This window comes from Mastigoproctus giganteus, chromosome 10, assembly GCF_048544385.1.
Source record: "Mastigoproctus giganteus isolate SK-2022 chromosome 10, ASM4854438v1, whole genome shotgun sequence".
NCBI classification, from domain to species: Eukaryota; Metazoa; Arthropoda; class Arachnida; order Uropygi; family Thelyphonidae; genus Mastigoproctus; species Mastigoproctus giganteus.
The window spans coordinates 164,892,316-164,911,364 of NC_143584.1; the positions used below are offsets into that span (position 1 = coordinate 164,892,316).

Sequence of the window (19,049 nt, forward strand, 5' to 3'; positions counted from 1 at the left end):
TTCTGTAGACTGTAATTTTCAGGAAATACGTATGAAGCAAGGTTGTTCCAGAAAACGGCAGTTGAATGAATAAACGAGGAAGATGAAAAGTTGGCTCTGTGAGTTTGAAGTTGGACAGTAAATGGATGTTGGCTTGTGGCGGCATGAGTTCGGCCTGTTTTGAAAGAGAGAGCAGGAATTATAGAAGCTAATTCAGAAGAACAGTGCCCATGGAAATATCTGTAGAAGAGACATAGAGCAGAAACAGTACATCTATGAGACAGTGAGTGCAGAGACTCTGTTAGAGATGAATCATTAATTAACCTAACTGCCCTCTTCTGAATGGAATCAAGATGCCTGAAAGAGGTTTTGGGGGCACCACCCCAGATGTGGGAACAATATTCCATGGCAGGGCGGATTTGCGATTTATACAGAGTGAGCAGCTGTTTGGAAGAAAAGTAACGCCGAGAGCGAAAGAGAAAACCAAGTTTTTTAGATGCAGAGGAAGCAATATTTGTAATGTGCTTGTGCCAAGAGAGATTAGAAGTCAGGGTAATCCCCAAAAGAGATATATCATTTTGCCTAGAAATCGGAGTGTCACTAAAGATAGGCATAGGAGCAGAAGAATCCTTTTTGCGATATATAAGACAAGACTGAGTTTTAGAAGGGTTGAAATCAACTAAGTTGTCTTTGTCCCACTGGAGAATTACCTGAAGATCGGCATTTAAGGAACTGGTAGCAGATTTTCGAGAAGTTGAAGCTGATTGAGCAAGACAAGGTTTCTCAAAATTGAAAGTGGAATGCAATGTGCTATCATCGGCAAAACTATTGATAGGATTTCCAGTCAATGGAAGAAGGTCATTAATATACAAGAGGAAAAGAGTGGGGGAAAGAACTGAATCTTGGGGGACACCGGCATTAGTGGAGAAGTTAGAAGACAGAGAGCCATCTATCATCACCCTCAGGGAGTGATCAGAGAGAAAACTGGATAAACAATTACTAAAAACAGTTGGCAAACCATAACATGGAAGCTTGTTTAGAAGACCTTTATGCCAAACACGATCGAAAGCCTTTGAGATGTCAAGAGCAACTACTTGTGTTTCACCAAACCTGTCCATTGAATTAGTCCATAAATGGGTAACATAACCCAGAATATCACCAGTGGATCGACACTGACGGAATCCATACTGGCGATTGTTGATCAGACGGAAGGTTTCTAGGTAATTTAAAATTTGGCGGTTAATTGATTTCTCCATTACTTTAGAAAGAGAAGAAGTAATTGCAATGGGACGATAATTGGATGGGAGGGATTTGTCACCCTTTTTAGGAACTGGCATGAGCAAATGGCATGAGAAGGAAAAACACCTTTGGAATAAGAAAGTGAAAAAAAAAGGCGGCAAAGAATAGGGGTAAGTTCAGGAGCACAGGTTTTGAGAACAAGTGGAGAAATACCATCGGGACCTGGAGCTTTCTAAGCATCAAGATTCGTCAAAATCCTTCTGACATCCTTTTGACGGAAGACCAGAGGAGGCATTGAATGGAGCATGTTGGGAATAGTGGGAGGTGTTTTACCAAGATTGTTAATGCACGAGTTGAAAGAAAAATGGGATGCTAGCAGGTCAGCTTTATCCTTGGGTGAAGTGACAACAGAACCATCTGGTTTGGACAGAGGTGGGAGCAGAGATGGGCAAAAGTTGCGGCCAACAGCTTTGGCAAGAGAACAGAATGCTCGGCTACCATTAGGGCAAGAAGCAAGTTTTCTACTCTTAGCCTGTTCAAACTCTAGTTTGGACTGATTAATAACTGCTTTACAATTGTTGCGAGCTTTGGTGTAGGCAGAAAATGAAACTGAAGAATTAGAAACAAGCCAATTACGATATGCAACATTCTTCTCTTGAACAGCCTTAGCACATTTATTGGAAAACCAAGGTATAGATAAAGGACAAGATTTTAAAGTGGAGTGTGGGATAAAGGATTCCATTCCTGCAAGAATAATTTCACTGACACGATCTGAGCAAACGTCGACATCAGAAGTTTTGAAACAGTAATCCGACCAAGGAAAAGAAGAAAAGAAGTCTCACAGGTCATCCCATTTTGCATTCTTGTAATGCCAAACAACACGAGGTTGGGAATAGCCATGAGATAAAGGTTCCATTGGAGAAGAGACAATCACCAAGTTGTGATCTGAAGTGCCTAAAGGACCTCTCACTTCGACCATGTACTTAGAAGGGTTGTTTGGGAGAAAAAGATCAAGCATTTTGGCTGTATGATTAGGATTGTGGTATTCTTGTAGGTAAATGAACAATCTGTGCAAGATCATTCGTAATTGCAAACGCCTCAGCATCTCGACCAGCTAGGTCTGTGTGACTAGAAAACGGAAGCCAGCTGGAGTTGTGAACATTAAAATTACCAAGGAAAATTACCTCACTGTTAGGAAAGTTGGACTGGAGAAAGCCAAGTTCCAAAGAGAGAAAGTCAAAGAGCTCCAAGTGATTAGTGGAGTTGGGAGAACAGTAGAGACAACAGATGAATTTGACACAATGAGGTAGAGAGATTTTAAGCCAGAGAAGATCAAAGAGAGGAGATTCCAAATTGCCAAGTCTCTGACAGGGAATATCAGAACAAGCATATGCACAAGTACCACCTTTGAGGTGAAAAGAATCATACAGCGAATTATTTGGGCATCTGAGATGAGCAGTAGTTGAATCAACCGATAACTGAGATTCTGTCAGAAAAAATACATGGGGTTTGGCAGACTGCAAGTGGAAATAGATATCGTTGAGATTGGAATTGATACCACGTATATTTGTCAAATGGATTTGGAAGTGCTTGGGAGGTTTAGATCTTTTTTCAGATAAGCTTGCTCTATTAGTTTGACAATTCATGGTGTATTCAATAGTAAGAAAAAGTGGGTGGGACATGCTGTATGAAGTAATGAAATTTTTGGATATGGCGTACACATGGTAAGAATATACCCAGATCCTTGACATAACGTGGCCTCAGCAATGCTCCCCGCATGCACACTACTCGGACTCCCTCCAGTCACCATCTGGCAGAGTAGAGGTAGCAAGATTATACACTAGCTGATCCGGAAGCCTCCTAGAGAGTTACCAATAGGTTCGGTCCTGTGTACTAACTAGCGGCCGGCCTGCGAACACCGTTTTAGAGCTGTACCCTCGAGATGTAAGGAATATTGGATCTCACCACGATGTTCATTATAACCTCAAAAGTCATCAATCATACTGCATGATGGATGAGATGGGGAAGGGTTGACCGGAACTTAGCTCTAGAGACTAAACATGGGTTCCGCCACTTCAAGCCTCCAATAAGTAAAGTGGTGGTATTGCACCGGTTGATGAGAGTCATCTACCACCTAGTACTGCCTGGTAACATAGAGGGTCGGCGTTCCTCCATGTGGCGTGGGCGCCACACCTCTACCCCTGCTTACATTGGTTCACACCTGGATGGTCACTCCCATGTACTTGTGCATGGAGGTTATACCCAGGATTACTAACAGTCCCACCATCGTGAAGGTGGGAGCAGAGCATTTGGCTGTCACAGACCGTCCGGACTTCGCTGAAATTGGGTCCACTTGACTTGAGTGTTACCCGAATATCAGTTCCATCAGTGTTTTAGACTCACAGGTAGCAAGTACAGCTTGTCTGGCATATCTGAGAGAATGTCTGTGACAACTTCACGGACCTCTGGACACACTTCAGCGTGTACAGAAAAGGGCAACAACTTGGGTTACGTAACATAAATAATCAATAAAAAAAAATAATGAATACTTAACTTGATACAGAAGTTATATAAAGGGATTTCGAAGATAATACTCGATACTGAAACATAAATATAGCATTATAACTGTGTTGAGATATAAGTTTAAAGTTTTAATTTTGTACCGAAATTGAAATTTTATTGAAATTAAATCGAAATCATGACCCTGACCAGAGCAGCAAAGCAAAAGGCTCAAGCTAATAGGAGTGCTGTGGCTCAGGGGAGAACTGAGGGGGGGCATTTGCCCTCTGAATCATAGCCTAATAAAATGCACTACTTGCTTGATGTTTGTGGAGCAGTCAGGTACGGGACATGATATTGCCATGGGGGATGTCTTTGTGTGTGCGCGATGCTCAGGCGACAACTCAGCATTGTTATGGGCCTATATAATAGCTTGAAAAACAGGGTGGATGCCCTCAAAGGATTAAAAGTGAGGGGCCCATCAAGCTCTCAGCTGCCCACACCAATGCCTGAGCTTGCACTTGGTCATCGCGCAACACAGCAGCAGCCCCCAAGGCAGAATGCACTGGTCCCAAAGAAACTAGTAGTTGTTGGTGACTCTATTGTCAGGGAAACGGGAAACATGCTTTGTAAAAAGGATAGGTGGAACAGGACCAGGGTGTCTGCCAGGGGCAAAGGTTGATGATGTTGTAGAGCGAATATCATCTTTTAAGGGCACAAAAGGTGATATAGTTATAAACGTTGGCACTAATGATATTAAGAGTAGGAGACCAGCGGAATTACTTAACAAGTACAGATCACTGTTGAAAAAAAGCCGTGAATTAGGGTTGAATTTGAAAGTGTCTGCAATTCTGCCCAGACACGACAGGAGGGAGTATATGACGAAAGCCCTGTCGATCAATACGGCCCTGGAAGGATTGTGCAAGGCTCAAGGGGTAGAATTTTTTTCAGCCTGGTCTGTATTTGTTAACAGGAGAGACTGCTTCTACAGGGATGGGATACACTTAAATAGAAAGGGTGCAAGAATGTTTGCTGATGCTATCGAGGCAGTGTTAGGTGGATCGGAAAACTGCTAGATTGGGGGGATACAAGGACTAATAGATTAACAGTAGCCACTGGCAGAGGTGAAAGTAATTCTTGCACTGCTTCTATTGGAATGAGCCGCAGCCTGGAAAATAAGATGCAGGATATTTCAGAGACTGCTGGAAATCATTTGGGTACAAAAAAACACATAGGTTGTGTTAGGGTAGCTAAGAAAAAGAACAGGTGCATGTATACTTGCGTGTACACCAATGCTAGGAGTTTAGTAAATAAATTTGATGAATTTGAGGTATTGCTCAAAACATCAAAGGCAGATATTGTGGGGATTTCTGAGACGTGGTGTCACACAGATATAAGGAATGCAGAACTGGAATTTGGGGAGTACAATGTCTACAGAAAGGATAGACAGGGTAGGAAGGGAGGAGGGGTTATGCTATTAGTTAAGAAATACATAAAATCCAAGGAAGTGACACCAGTCGACATTGCTGGACAGTGCGGTGTCGAGTCAGTTTGGTGTGACATAAGCATTGGGAGATCAAAATTGAGAGTAGGAGTATGCTATAGGCCTAATGATTCTGATGAGTATAATAAGAAACTGTACGGGGAAATAGAGTGGGCCAGCAAATCAGAGTGTCTTATAATGGGGGATTTTAATTTCCCAGATATTGACTGGAATTTGGGGGCTGGTCACTCACACACTAGCAAGGCTTTTGGGGATTTATTGGATGATTGTTTTCTATATCAGCATGTTCGGGAGGCAACTAGAGGGAGTAATACTCTTGATTTGATTATCAGTAGTGATTCTTCATGCATTAAGAATCTACAGGTAAATGAACCACTAGGTGGCAGTGATCACAGTGTGCTGAAGTGGGAGTTACTCAAAGAGGTAACTACCATTAGGGGTAAAGGGAAGGGTTATTGCTTTCGTAAAGGGGACTACGATGGACTGAGACAGTATTTAAATTCTTTACAGTGGGACCAACTGATGATGTTACCAATAGCAAATTCAAAATGGGAAGCATTCAAAGAACTTATCTTGGAAGCTATTAGGCTTTACATACCAACTAAGAAATATTGTTCAAGGTTTAGGCCTAAGTGGATGTCAGATGAACTAATGAGACATATGGCAGAGAAGAAAAATGCATGGGATACATACAAATTAACAAGTGACACAGAAGCCTATGATAGATACAAGTTGATCTGTAACCAAGTTACAAAGGAGGTTAGGCAGGCGAAGGCAGATTACAAGAAATCTTTGGCAAGGGATGCAAAGAAAAACAGCAAAGAGTTCTTTACTTATGTAAACTCTAGCAGGAAGGGGATGAATCAGATTGGTCCACTTGATATCGATGGGTCAACTGTTGATGATACTGCTCAGGTAGCTAACAAACTGAATGAATATTTTGCATCGACATTCACATATGAGGAGTTATTAAGCGAGGGGAATGCCAGAGGTGTATTCAACTCTGGCAGTAAGCTAGAGAATCTTGTAATAACTGAGAGTAAAGTGGAGGAGAAATTGTTGAAGATAAATACAAGAAAGGCACCTGGGGTGGATGGGATCTATCCAGTTATATTAAAGGAGGCAGCAAAGGAAGTAAGCAAACCCTTAGCCATAATTATGAGAGCTTCCTTGGACTCAGGGGAAGTACCCATGGACTGGAGATGTGCAAATGTGACCCCAATTCACAAAGGAGGATCAAAGGGCGACAAGTAATTATAGACCAGTTAGTTTAACTTCTGTTCCTTGGAAAATTAATGGAGGCACTGGTTAAAGAAGCACTGCAGGATCATCTAGACAAGACTTCAGTTTAAGCTCAGACACAGCATGGTTTTGTTAAGGGGAAGTCTTGCCTGACCAATCTGATTGGATACTATGATGCAGTCACAAAAGAACTGGATGCAGGGAATAACTTTGATATTATATACTTGGATCTTAGAAAGGCTTTTGATACTGTTGCACATGGAAGACTGCTGCACAAATTGGAGCAGTGTGGCATTGGAGACAAATTACTGCTGTGGATAAAGGGGTGGTTGAGGGGGAGAAGACAGTAGTAATCAATGGACACTGCTCATCATGGACTAATTTTATTAGTGGAGTCCCTCAGGGTTCAGTATTGGGTCCATTATTGTTTTCTGTATTTATAAATGAAATTGATGATGGTATATCAAGCTTAATGTCCAAGTTTGCAGACGATACGAAGGTTGGCAGGGTTGTCAAGGACACTACTGACACTATGCTACTGCAACAGGATCTGGAAAGGTTGAGCAGATGGGCTGAGAGGTGGCAAATGAGGTTTATCATTGACAAATGTAAAGTACTACATATGGGAAACAGCAACCCCAGAGCAACGTATCAACTCTGTGGTACTACACTGACAGTGGTAGAGAATGAAAGGGACCTGGGGGTGGTTGTGCAGGCAGATATGAAGTTTTCTGAGCAGTGCAGATGGGCTGAATGAGTAGCTCATGGTGTATTGTCAATGATTTATAGGAATTTTTCTAGCAGGAATAAGGAGGTGATTATTCCATTGTATAAGGCAATGGTCAGACCACACCTAGAGTACTGTATACAGGTCTGGAGGCCTCATTTCAAGAAGGATGTAGAGATGCTGGAACGAGTACAGAGAAGGGCAACGAGATTAGTGAATGGAACAAAGGGGTGCTCTTACGAAGAAAGGCTTAAGTTTTGAAAATTACAGTGTCTGGAGACTAGGCACCGGCGAGGTGATCTGATAGAGGTGTATAAAGCCTTGAATGGTTTGAGCATGCTCAATGCTGATGGGATTCTTCCTCTTGCTCAGAATAATCACCTGAGAGGGCATAAATTCAAACTGAGAAAAGACAGATGTAGGATAGATGTGAGGAAATTTGCCTTTAGCCAGCGGGTGGTTGGTTGGTGGAACAGACTTCCATCCCTTGTCGTGGAAGTTGATAGCCTAAATAAGTTTAAGGCTCAGCTGGAAAGGTATTTCGAACGAACAGAGGGGTGAAGTGGAAGTGGTTATTTTTTATTTATTTATTTATTTTTGGCTGATGCTGCATAAGCTTGCTTTCTTGCATCAAATGCCTCTACTAATGCTAATGCTAAAAAAATCTTTAAGATTTTGATGAACTTATTTCTAATGCATTTGATTTGGCACAAGATATATGGAAAAAAATTATAATGTTATTCTGAGTATATAGGTGATCTGTGAAGGGTTTGCCTGGTTGGTATCCTCAAACTCACTAGGACAGCAATCCCCCATGAACTGTGGTTGCTGTATTCCTATCACATCTGTACAAATTCTTTATTGAAGATGTCATCTGTGGAGTTAAGTAAGTCTGTTGCAAACAAATGTCTGCTGGATCAAAATGGTAAATTAGATCATAGTTCATCTGTATTTACAGTCTTTGGCAGTTCCATATAAGATACTCTGCATTATTTGGTTTTAGTGGAGAGATAGTCTGTTTGATCAGATGATTCAGATCAGATTAGGCAGATGATTTATGTCAACCTATTTTTGATTTTCTTTTTTTTTTTTTTTTTTGGAAAAGATTGGGTGTCCATATCATCCTCAGGGTAAATTTCTAGTTGGTCTTTCTGAGCTGCAAGTGTCATCATAGTCCATTTTTGCTGAATTTTGCAAATTCTTCTCAGTAGGTTCCTCCTCTCAGCTTGTTCTTACCTTGAGACTCAGTACAATTAGGTAGCAGGACTGAGACCAGAGCATTCCATTCCTAATCACTATAACGTTCTTTTAAACATGGCTAAGAGACTGACAGCTGCACCAGCCCATTCTTCAAGTAATTTCTCTAGTGGAATAGTGTCACTGATTAAATGGCAACGGAACAAAATTGGTGAATAACAGCTGCATACATGTACTTTGACATTTCTTGAACTATTTGTTATTTTGTTTCTTGCTAAGTTATTTTATTGTCTACCTTAAATTTCTTTCATTTTTTTTCCAAGTTTCCATAATTCACAATTTCTGGAGTAAGCTGAGCAATTCCCTTAGCAATTAGCAAAATGGTAATGTTGCAGAACAATCTGAGCAGGATAAACTGTTTCCTCTGCATGTTGTCTAAAAATGTCCAAATTTTGGGCATTTATAGCAACAGAGGATTTGGAATATAAGGATGGATATGGCAGTTGAGATAACCAACTTTGTTAATACTTAACAAATTTGGCATATTACAGGTAGGTATTATGTTGTGTATTGGAACTAGATTACTATCTCTTCACGATTCTATTGACATACGTGACTTTCTGATCTTGCAGTACCTGCATGAGCTCTTCTTCTATTATATTTAACAAGTCTCATTTGGAGATAACACCTTGGGATGTATTATGGGGTGCAAGGAGGGATTCCTCCAAATGTTATATATTGCAACAATAATTCTGAATAACTGGGGTGTGTTGTTTTTAACAGTAATTCCCCTGACTGTAATCTTTCCACCATTTTTCATAATTCAGCAGTATTTTCTATATATCTTTGGAATACAAATAGTGTAAGTTTACTACTCACATGCTAATTAGTGAATGTATGATGAGAAAGGTAGGATATTCAGGTCAACAAGCCTTTCACACGTTTAGGCTGAATAATATCTTACTCATTTTGATACCAGTCCACCCTTGGAGCCTAAAGTTCCAAATGGTAAATATGATTCATTTTCCATTTTGGCTCCTGGGGATTATCTTTTACCACCCAGGTTGCCAGCCCCTCCAGAAGGAGGTAAGAGCAATGCCATCTGATGGCCAAGCATAGGAGTTAAGTATGTTTAGAATTAATAAAAATGAAAGAAAAAGGTGTGTTCCTTTTTCTTAGTATTTTTAAAAAAAGTAGAGATACTTAACATAAAGATTTATAACTGGCATAGAAAACAAGGAAACCATCAATTGCAGGAGTAGACACTATAAATTTGTAGTGATTGCTTGGCTACAGAAACAAGTGGCATCCAGGCCCAACTGAGTGTTGTGTAACCAGAAGCCCTCCAAAAAAGTATTTACTTTGAGAAGTCGTTCAGCATTTTTGTATTAGTTAACTAAAATATCTTCTGATATGAGTTGTTTGGCAGATTTTGGTGTTCCTACTATTCCTTCTAGTACCTTCTGTATCATAAATGGTGAGTTTTCATGCAGTTTGTTCAATGGTAGAATGGATGACTATAAATGTCAGTGCTGGATGTATTTATTCACCTGTTCTTTGTCTTTTTAGTGTAGTGTTGCAGCAGTAGTTAGTAGAAACTTTTCTTAATTCTTATGGTTTATTTAGGCTATTTCAATAAACCTAGAAGAGTTAAATTAGTTACATTTGATGGTTGCTCCATTTTTCCCTGGGAGCAAACTTTTCCTCCCAGGTTTCCAGCCCCACCATGTTTGTTTGTTTGTTATTTAGGAGCATTAGCAGCTAAGGCCATATTGCTCTGGGGGGATAGGCGGTGGTCATCCCCTTACCTTTCTGCAACCTCCGTATTTGGTGGGCACGGGCTTCAACCCCGACCTAATCAAGAAGGCGTGTGCTACGAACTGCTGCTCCTGCCCAATTGGCTACAGAGGCGCCCCAACCACACCATGTGTGGTGCCACATAGTAACAAAGCAGTTGCATAACTTACCAGTATTAGTTGTGTAAGGGAAAGGTGCTTTTACTGTCTAAACCTCTGTTTACTTTTATTTTACAAGCGTATTTATGTACTTTATGAAATAAAAGATTTAAAGAGAAAACACTAACTTAGAAAGAATAGGCTCTTCATCACAAGAGTTTTATGTTGCTTGAGGCTGCATCAGGTAGATGTTTCCCCACTTATGGCATTCCAAATGGGGTGCTCTGGAGTAGAGTTTTCCAGGTGAGAAGCTCCAGCACAGATTTTATCTTATGCAAATAACTGAGAGCCATTTGATATTTTCAGTATGTTTGTCTGGTTCAGTATGTATGTATGGTTGTCTGTTGGCTTTTGTATAGAGACTAATTAAGGAGGAGGTGGTCTAAAAAAGTGTTTACTGCTTTGCATAATGCATAACAACAGATGCTTTTCAGACATAATTATAAGTAAATATTATCAAGACAGTTCATAAAATTAAGCAAATGTATTCGCAAACTAGCAACACACATAAGCTTGGTGTTATTTTTCTCATTAAGCCATTTATAATCCTAGACAAATATTACTAAAAAAAATATTAATGAAAATGTTTATATTTTTCAATTGGCATCTTCAATTGTAAAAAATTCTGATTCAATTCAGTTTGGTTTATTTGTTTCGTTTGATTCAATTCCAGATATTACTATTATTCAATCAGAGAGAGGGATGAGCAATCTTTTGATCTTCAAAGAATTTTGTTATCCATTCTTAGGACAAATCTGATAAACTAACCAGAATCCATACAATGGAAAATATGTAGGATGATATGTACAGTTTTTTTATTTTAATGATTTCTTGTTACAAATCCTTCATTATGACTCAAACAGTTGTTCCCAAAATCAGTAATCACTTCCTACAAAGTGTGTACAAATTTTTAATGCTACAAAACATGTTTCATCATACAAATGTTGCATATCCTTTATATTAAATTTTCATAATTTTATTTTATGTTTTTATAACATTTTGATGATACATTTAACTGAATTTCATCTGAATAAAAAAATAAATAAATAAAATATTACAATTTAAGATGAAAAGGGGTAAAAAATATTCAATTTCCAACTTACATTGTTAACCTTAAATACTTCTGCATGACTGTTCGAAGAATTTAAACACAAACTGTACTGGAAAAAAAAAAAATTAAAGAATTCCTTTAATTTCTAAAATACACATTCAATTATATCAACAGTATACAAGAGTACAATGCTTCTGTCTGATATTTAATATTATGTCAAATGTAGTAAATGTTTTTTGTACTATTTCTCTTGTATATTTTAAAGAAAATTTGAATTCCAATGAACTACATAATTAAAATTAAAGTTTTTTTTTTTTTTTAACACAGCCACTGCGTGGCAAAAATATTAGAACCTTATCTCAATATTAAATAGGAGCATTGTAATTACTGGAGGTTGGGTTTGTTGTGAATGAATTCAAGTGTTTAATTAAAGCAAAAAATTATTCCATTTGTATAACATCAACCTCTGCAGTTCCTTCAGTAATAATGGCGATGTACTGTATAGATAATGGATATGTCTTGCCATAAGTTTTTTCAAAATATCTCTCAAATATTTCATAGAGCACAAACTTAGTCTCCAGAGTCTGAAATAATACACTGTTTTCATTCCTGAAAGCAGAGCATTATTCTGCTTCTGAACACTGATATAGGCAAAATCAACAAGTTCTCTCTCTGTGAGTGGGAATCATGGAAAATAAGCTGAACAACTGAGGTTACACCAACCTAAATAAGAACAATAATATAGTTTAACAAAATCAAAAAACCAAATTATAAAAATAATAAAATAAATATATTGATGGCACACCAACCTACACTGCTAATTCAGGTTGATGTGACATATAGTTTATAGTTTTCATGAATAGGATGAACATTAAGCTACTCAACTTATTCATAATTAAGCTTGGCCTTTTAACCTGTTGTTTACCACTCAAGGATAATTTTCATTCCAACCCCCTTTCTTTTGCTCTTATATTTTCTTAAACTCAGTTCTTTCCAGAGTAATTTTTTGCCAAAATTTTTATTAAAAATTCAACAAGACTTACACCAATAGCATAAAAATGATCTCACACTCATAATTGGCAATATCTTGCATATTATGTCAAGTGACTGCCAATGGGTTGAGATGTTATTTTGGAGTCTGCATGGTTTTTGATATGGATGCCCAATATTCAGGATCAAAAATAAGGCTACTGCCATTTTGGAGGTCAGTAATGCTATTCACTTTGTCCATTCTGAAAGCTGATTATGAGCAATGCTGCTATATTTTAAGACTGTACTAAGAATGCAACAGCAGATCATATGACCTAGAAATATGCACATATGTGAATTAAAACACAACACACAAGTTAGGTTGACTAGAATAAGCACTAGGGCAACTAAACCATGAAACAGTATATTTTTTTTTTTTTTTTTTTTGATTTGGTAGTTGTTGGCGCATCGGCTTCTGTGGCCATATTGCACCTCCCAAGGTTTTTGCAGTACTTTGATCCAAGCCCGAGGCGGGAATCGAACCCGCGACCTTTGGGTTGCCGGGCAGGTACTTTACCCACTCGGCTAGCCCGGTCGGCTGAAACAGTATATATTGTACCCACAAACTGTGTACATTTTAAGGGAGGTTGTGTGCTTAGAGGTAATCGTAATACAGTATGCTACATGTATTCATATTAATTCTATGGTAGTATCATTTTATCTTGTGTCTGTTTATTGTCCCCACTGCAGTGAATTTTAATCCTTCTATTCAGCATTTAGAAAAATTGATGGCTTTTGTTTCTGGTAGTAATTTGATTATATTATGGATTCGAATGTTAAAGTTAGATTGTGGCATAGTAATTATGTTGATAGCAGAGATGTACAGTTAGAGGAGTTTTTATTGTGCCATAATTTAAATGTCAAATCTACCTAATAAGTCATATACTTTCGATAACACCCATGAAAGTTCTAACATTGCTTTAACAATAGTAACTCAACAATTGAATAGAAGGATCTGCTGCTGGGATGTATACACAGAGCACACTAATAGTGATCACAGATCAATCTTTTTTAGCCTAAGTTTGGTAGATGGAACTTCAAATGAACCTACAGCGCAAGACAATGTTAGATTTAATTATAAAAGGATCTATTGGAGAAAATTTGGGTTTAGCTTGTCAAACAGTTTTTCAGATATTGTAACCACATTTAATCCAGATAACCCTTGTGTGACAAGGGTTATCTGGATTAAATGCAGTTGAATATGTTTTTTTTACGTACAGATAGCACTTTATAATGCTTTACATTTTGCTACTAAGAAAAAGAGAGATATAACACATAAGGTGCTTGGTGGTCTGCTGAGTTGACAGCCCAAGATATCAAAGATACAGGAGATGGAGTTTTACTGAGGCATTGGTTTATAAAGAGTTGTACAAAATTAAGAAAAAGCAGTACCATAAAGCTATTTACAATCATAAGTTTGAAGCTTGGAGAGATTTGGTTTACACTGTTGGGAATAATAACCCTTTTGGACTTCTTTTTAAACTTACAAGAAACAAACTGAATATTAATAATTTAATTAGTACAGTTGTTTTTGATCATAAGGAATCTGTTGATTGGCTTTCCACTATCACAACAATAACTGACAGATTGTTTTTGGGTGACCGTGTTAGTGAGGATAGTTATTCAGAATAAGGTTAGAGAAGAGAATATAAATTATATTTGCTGTCATGATATTGAATTATTCAGTATTATTGAACTTAGGATGGTGTGTTCTAAGTTAAATGTAAACAAAACACCTAGTCCTGATAAAATTGGAAATAACAGTATTGTTAAATTTGTTGAGCTGTTTCCTGAGATAATGTTAAATATGTTTAATAAAATGTTTCCTTCAGGGTATATTCCCAGGGTCTTGGAAAACAGCCCTTTTGAAGCTGCTTCATAAACCGGGGAAACCATTTACTGATCCGAGAGGTTAGAGGCTTATATCGTTGCTTGCAAACCTCGGGAAGATGTTTGAATGGTTATTGTTTATAAAGTTTCAAGTCTTATAAACTTGAAACTTTATTTTGTACAAGGAAATTGGATTTTCCCTGTTAATACAGATTTAAAAAGAAATGTTCCACAGAGGAAGCAATTCATTATCTTGTTGATTTTGCTACTTGTTCTAGCCCTCTTCATAGATTTTGAAGGGGCTTTCGATATGGTTTGGTACCCCGGTATTTTGAAATCTTTGAACTGTCCTGATTTGTTGTTTAGGACAATCAGCAATTACTTATCAGATAGAAGAATTAAAGTTAGTTCTCAACATTTGAGAGAGGAATTAATCGAAGGTACCCACAAGGTTCGATGTTGGGACTGATTTTTTGGAATCTGGTCCTTAACACTTGGTTAGAACAAGACTGTGTAGATTATCACTAGGTAGCATATGCACACAATCTGGTGCTGTGTGTGTGTGTGTGTGTGCAGGGGAAATCCAGACGAGTAATTGAAGATAAACTCAAAGGGGGTAGTCAGTAGCCTGATGAATTGGACTACAAATAATAAACTCAGAATTTCTTATAATAAGACTGTAATAATGTTATTGAAAGGCAAACTGGACTACAAGAAACCACCCCATTTAATTATTAATAGTAAACAGATACTTTTGGTGTCTCAGGTCAAATACTTAGGAATTTTGTTGGATGACAATTTATTCTTTACAGCCCACTTGGAATGCTTAATGCCCTTCAGGTGTTGGGATGCTCCCCTTGGATTGTATATAGAGCTTGTAGTTACTTTCTAAGAAAGAGACAAGTTACAATCATGGGAAATACTAATGATATTTTAATTGATCGGAAGAGAGAGGAAAAAATATTTTATTGAAATTGACAGGAATATGGCAAGAACATTGGTGCACCAGTGCTGCTGTAACTAGGCTTTTTATTCCTGATGCATGTTTTAATACTTAAAATAAGCATAATAAAGGGTTCTTTTCCTGCATGGAAGCCTCCTCTATAATCACAGGGCATGGCTCGCTTAAATATTTTATGTGACTTAGGTTTGGAGGAAGATCCTTTCTGTATATGTAGATTACCTGAAACATGGTAACATGCTTTTTATGATTGTCCTCTTTATGAGGAATTTAGGCATAATTTAGGATCAGTTATACCAGATTTTAATCGAGGAGCTGAAGCTCACAATGGGTGCAAGATTCAGAGAATTTTTCAATATTCCAGGAATTTTGTAGACATGTATTTAAAAAAAAGAAAACAGCTATCTGTACTGGTTAATATAGATTAGGACTGTACACTTTTCCCACCCCCACAACTTTGCTTGAGAATTTTTTTTTTTTTTTTTTTTCCCAATTGCTTTTGCAGGCATCAGAAAGAAAACTGATGTGGGATTAAACTCTTGCAGGTTGTGTTTTTTTTCCCCTTTATTTTATTTTTTTTTCTTGTTTTTTTTATTTTTTTAATTTATTTATTTTTTAATTTATTTATTTTATTATTATTATTTTTTCCTTCCAAACTCATTTGAGTTGGGTTTTTTTTTTTTTTTTTTGCAGGCATCAGAAAAGAAACTAATGTGGGATTTACCTTACAGATTTGGGAAATTTTTTTTTTTTTTGGCTTCCAGGTATGGGTAGCCTGGGAGTGGGGTTGTTGTCACCTGCCAGTATTGCGCTACCTCCAGTGGGTGTGGGGTGTTAGTGCAGACAGTGAAGTAGACCCTGGCCAAGCTTCACATGCATAGGTATAGGCACCAGGTAGCAAATACTTAGATGCATGCTCCATGGTAACAGAGAGGCCATTTTCTTTTTTTTTTTATATATATATATAACATTTTACACACACTTTACACTGCAGGCCCATTTGTAGAGGTTCTACTTGAATACAGAATATACAGGAGAAGATGAACGTTAGTCTGGATGCAGCCTTAGACAAGTATGTACACATAATGAATAATGAAAAAAATGCTTAGAGTTCATGGAGAATAAAATCGTGAAACTCTTGCCTGAGCCTAATTCAGACAAGGTGTGGAAAAAAGACAAAGTTCCTCCTCTCCTGATAACAACTGAACTCAGACCTTCTCCTCGTGGTGAAGGTCTAGGTTCAGTTGTTATCAGGAGAGGAAGTTCAGTTAGTTGGTGTTCTTCCACAAATGCTGTGGAAGAACACCAACTAATCACTATAGTAGCAGTGAGAAAAATGCATTGCTGGAATCTAATATTTTGACCAGCGAGTGTATACTGTTACAATTAATAAAATATGTACCCATTTATTTTCATGAAAATAAAGTTTCTATATAATAAAAAAATAATTTAAAATACTAAGAGATGAAAATCTCAATCTATTTCCCTTTTCTTAATTATAATAAGAAATATGAGTTACCTCAATATCCAAATAGATCTTTTTTCAATTTCCGGGATAAAATCAGATAAATTAAAATTATATTAAATTAAAAACACTGAATTTGAATAAATAAATTACCTCGATATGCTCATACTTCCCATACGTAAACCCTTTAGGGATCGGAACATGCCGACATCAACTGGCCTCAGACAACTCACACACTAAAGACTCAGCACATTTCCGTTGAAAATAAACTTTATTTAAAATGCTAATGTTTTTATTATAAAAATAACCCAAATCTCCTTCGTAGGGACCAAACTTTTCATCTGCGAGACTTTTTCATCAGAAGGATAATAATACTGAAATCAAATGTTCCCCATAAATTTATATGTTGATATGAGAGATTATTGTCAATCGCACATGTGCACAAAGGCACACAAGTCATTCTCAAATCTTCATTTCTACAGCCTGTGGTATAAGTAGTTTAGTAAAATTTCACTGTATACTAAGAACCTTCATTTCACAAAATGAAAACGAATGGCCTTCAGGTATCATGTGGAAAGAAAGTTCTGAGGCTCTTGACCTGTGAGCCCTAACTGTAGTCTCATGTTGTTTCAGCATTATGGAAAGCATATTTTTTGAAAAACCTATATACAGTGCATCACAATCACCACATGGAATACAATAACCGATATTATTCTTTTCAACACTATTATTTAATACCAAAGAATTTTTAATTAAAAGACTGAAGTTTATGGATAGGACTATCCACTATCTTAAATTCTGTGTTCTTAAAAAGTATATTTAATTTCTTATGCCAATATAAGGAACCGAATAAAATATTTTTTTTAAAATTGTATTATTGTGTAGTGTATTTTATATTTTATTAACAGCCTGCAATTTAATATTATTTATGGTGTTTATGGGATAACTCCTATTTAAAAAATGATTTGTCAGATCCTCTATTTCATTCCACAGGTCTACCTGGGTAATTATATATTTATAGGCATTCATAAACTGATTAAAAATAACTGACTGTTTATACGAAAAGTGGTGATAGCTTTATAATGTAAAAATAGTCCTACATTCATGGATTTTCTATATATTTTAAATTGAAGAGACCCATTCACTCTCATTAGAGTGAAGTTTAGGAAATTAATTGAATTTTTGTTTGCATCCTCATATTCCAATGTAAATTTTAATCTACTATTATTTTTTTAGCAGCTATAATTAAAATGTCATCAAGATAACTCCGTAAAATTTTAAGTTCAATAAAAAAGGGGTAATATGTAATTTTTCAATCCTATCAAGGTAAATCTCCGCAACCAGACCACTCAAATCCACAAGGTAGGCCAAACATTTTTGTGTAGACTTTGTTTTGAAATTATATAAAATTCACATGTATTAATAATTTTATCAATTTAAAAACTTTGAGTTTTGGTCATCTAATGGGAAAGATACTAAAGGAATCTTTATTTAAAAGATACCACAATATGTCTAATGAAAATTCAATATTTACATTAGTATAGAGACTATATCTAGAGAACATAAAACATTATATGCCTCCAACTTACAATCTTTTAACATCATGAATAGGGAGTCTGAATTTTTTATATTAAACTTTAGTAAACTTCTAAATGGTTTTATAATATTATAAAGAAAGGTTGCCAAAGGGGCAAAAATTGAGTTTCTATATGACACTATTGGTCTTATGGGATAAGCTACTTTATGGAGTTTAATTTGATCAAATAAATTTGGAATATAAGTTCCTGGTTTTAATTCTTTTAGGTGGTACATGTAGTCAGATTTCCTATATTCCATCAAAGTTCTACTGTAATCCTTAAGTAAATTTTCAAACACAGTTTTATTTATCTCCTTATAAGTAGAATTATCTGATATATCATTTAACCTTTTTTACATAATCAGCTTTGTTCAAATCTGATCAGCACATTGTATAACTATATCTTTGTTTTTTAATAGCTAATCTCTCCTCTCTTTAAAATAGATACGTGTACCTTTTAAAAGTTATTAATAATATTATTCGCTTGTTGATTTAATAATTTCTTGTTGGTGCATCTCTAAGGCCATGTTGCATCTCTATTATCGCTTGTTTTTTTTTGCAAAATTATAAACCTTTACTCAACAATGTCATTTGATAAGATAACTCAACTGAGAGATTTCTAACTTTATTATATGTTTAATCACCACAATTTCCCCTTGTCAAAGAATGTAAATTATTATGATGTGTGTTTGAGACTTGAGTGCACGAAGTTATGGTATCCAAATTAGAATATCTGGTATTGGTATGACGGTATTGGTATGTGTAAATTGTATTGGTATTGGTATGTGTAAATTG

General features: G+C 36.6%; 1 protein-coding gene across 2 annotated transcripts in view; it reads right to left on the reverse strand.

Annotated features, from left to right (window-relative positions):
• LOC150079448 (natural resistance-associated macrophage protein 2-like) overlaps positions 1-19,049 on the reverse strand; it is a 162,984-nt gene that overhangs the window by 72,796 nt on the left and 71,139 nt on the right. For both annotated transcript variants that reach the window (XM_090383971.1, XM_090383970.1), the window contains one exon: positions 11,446-11,502. In XM_090383971.1, the coding sequence (XP_090240097.1) occupies positions 11,446-11,502 (57 nt within the window). The remainder of the gene's footprint in view (positions 1-11,445; positions 11,503-19,049) is intronic.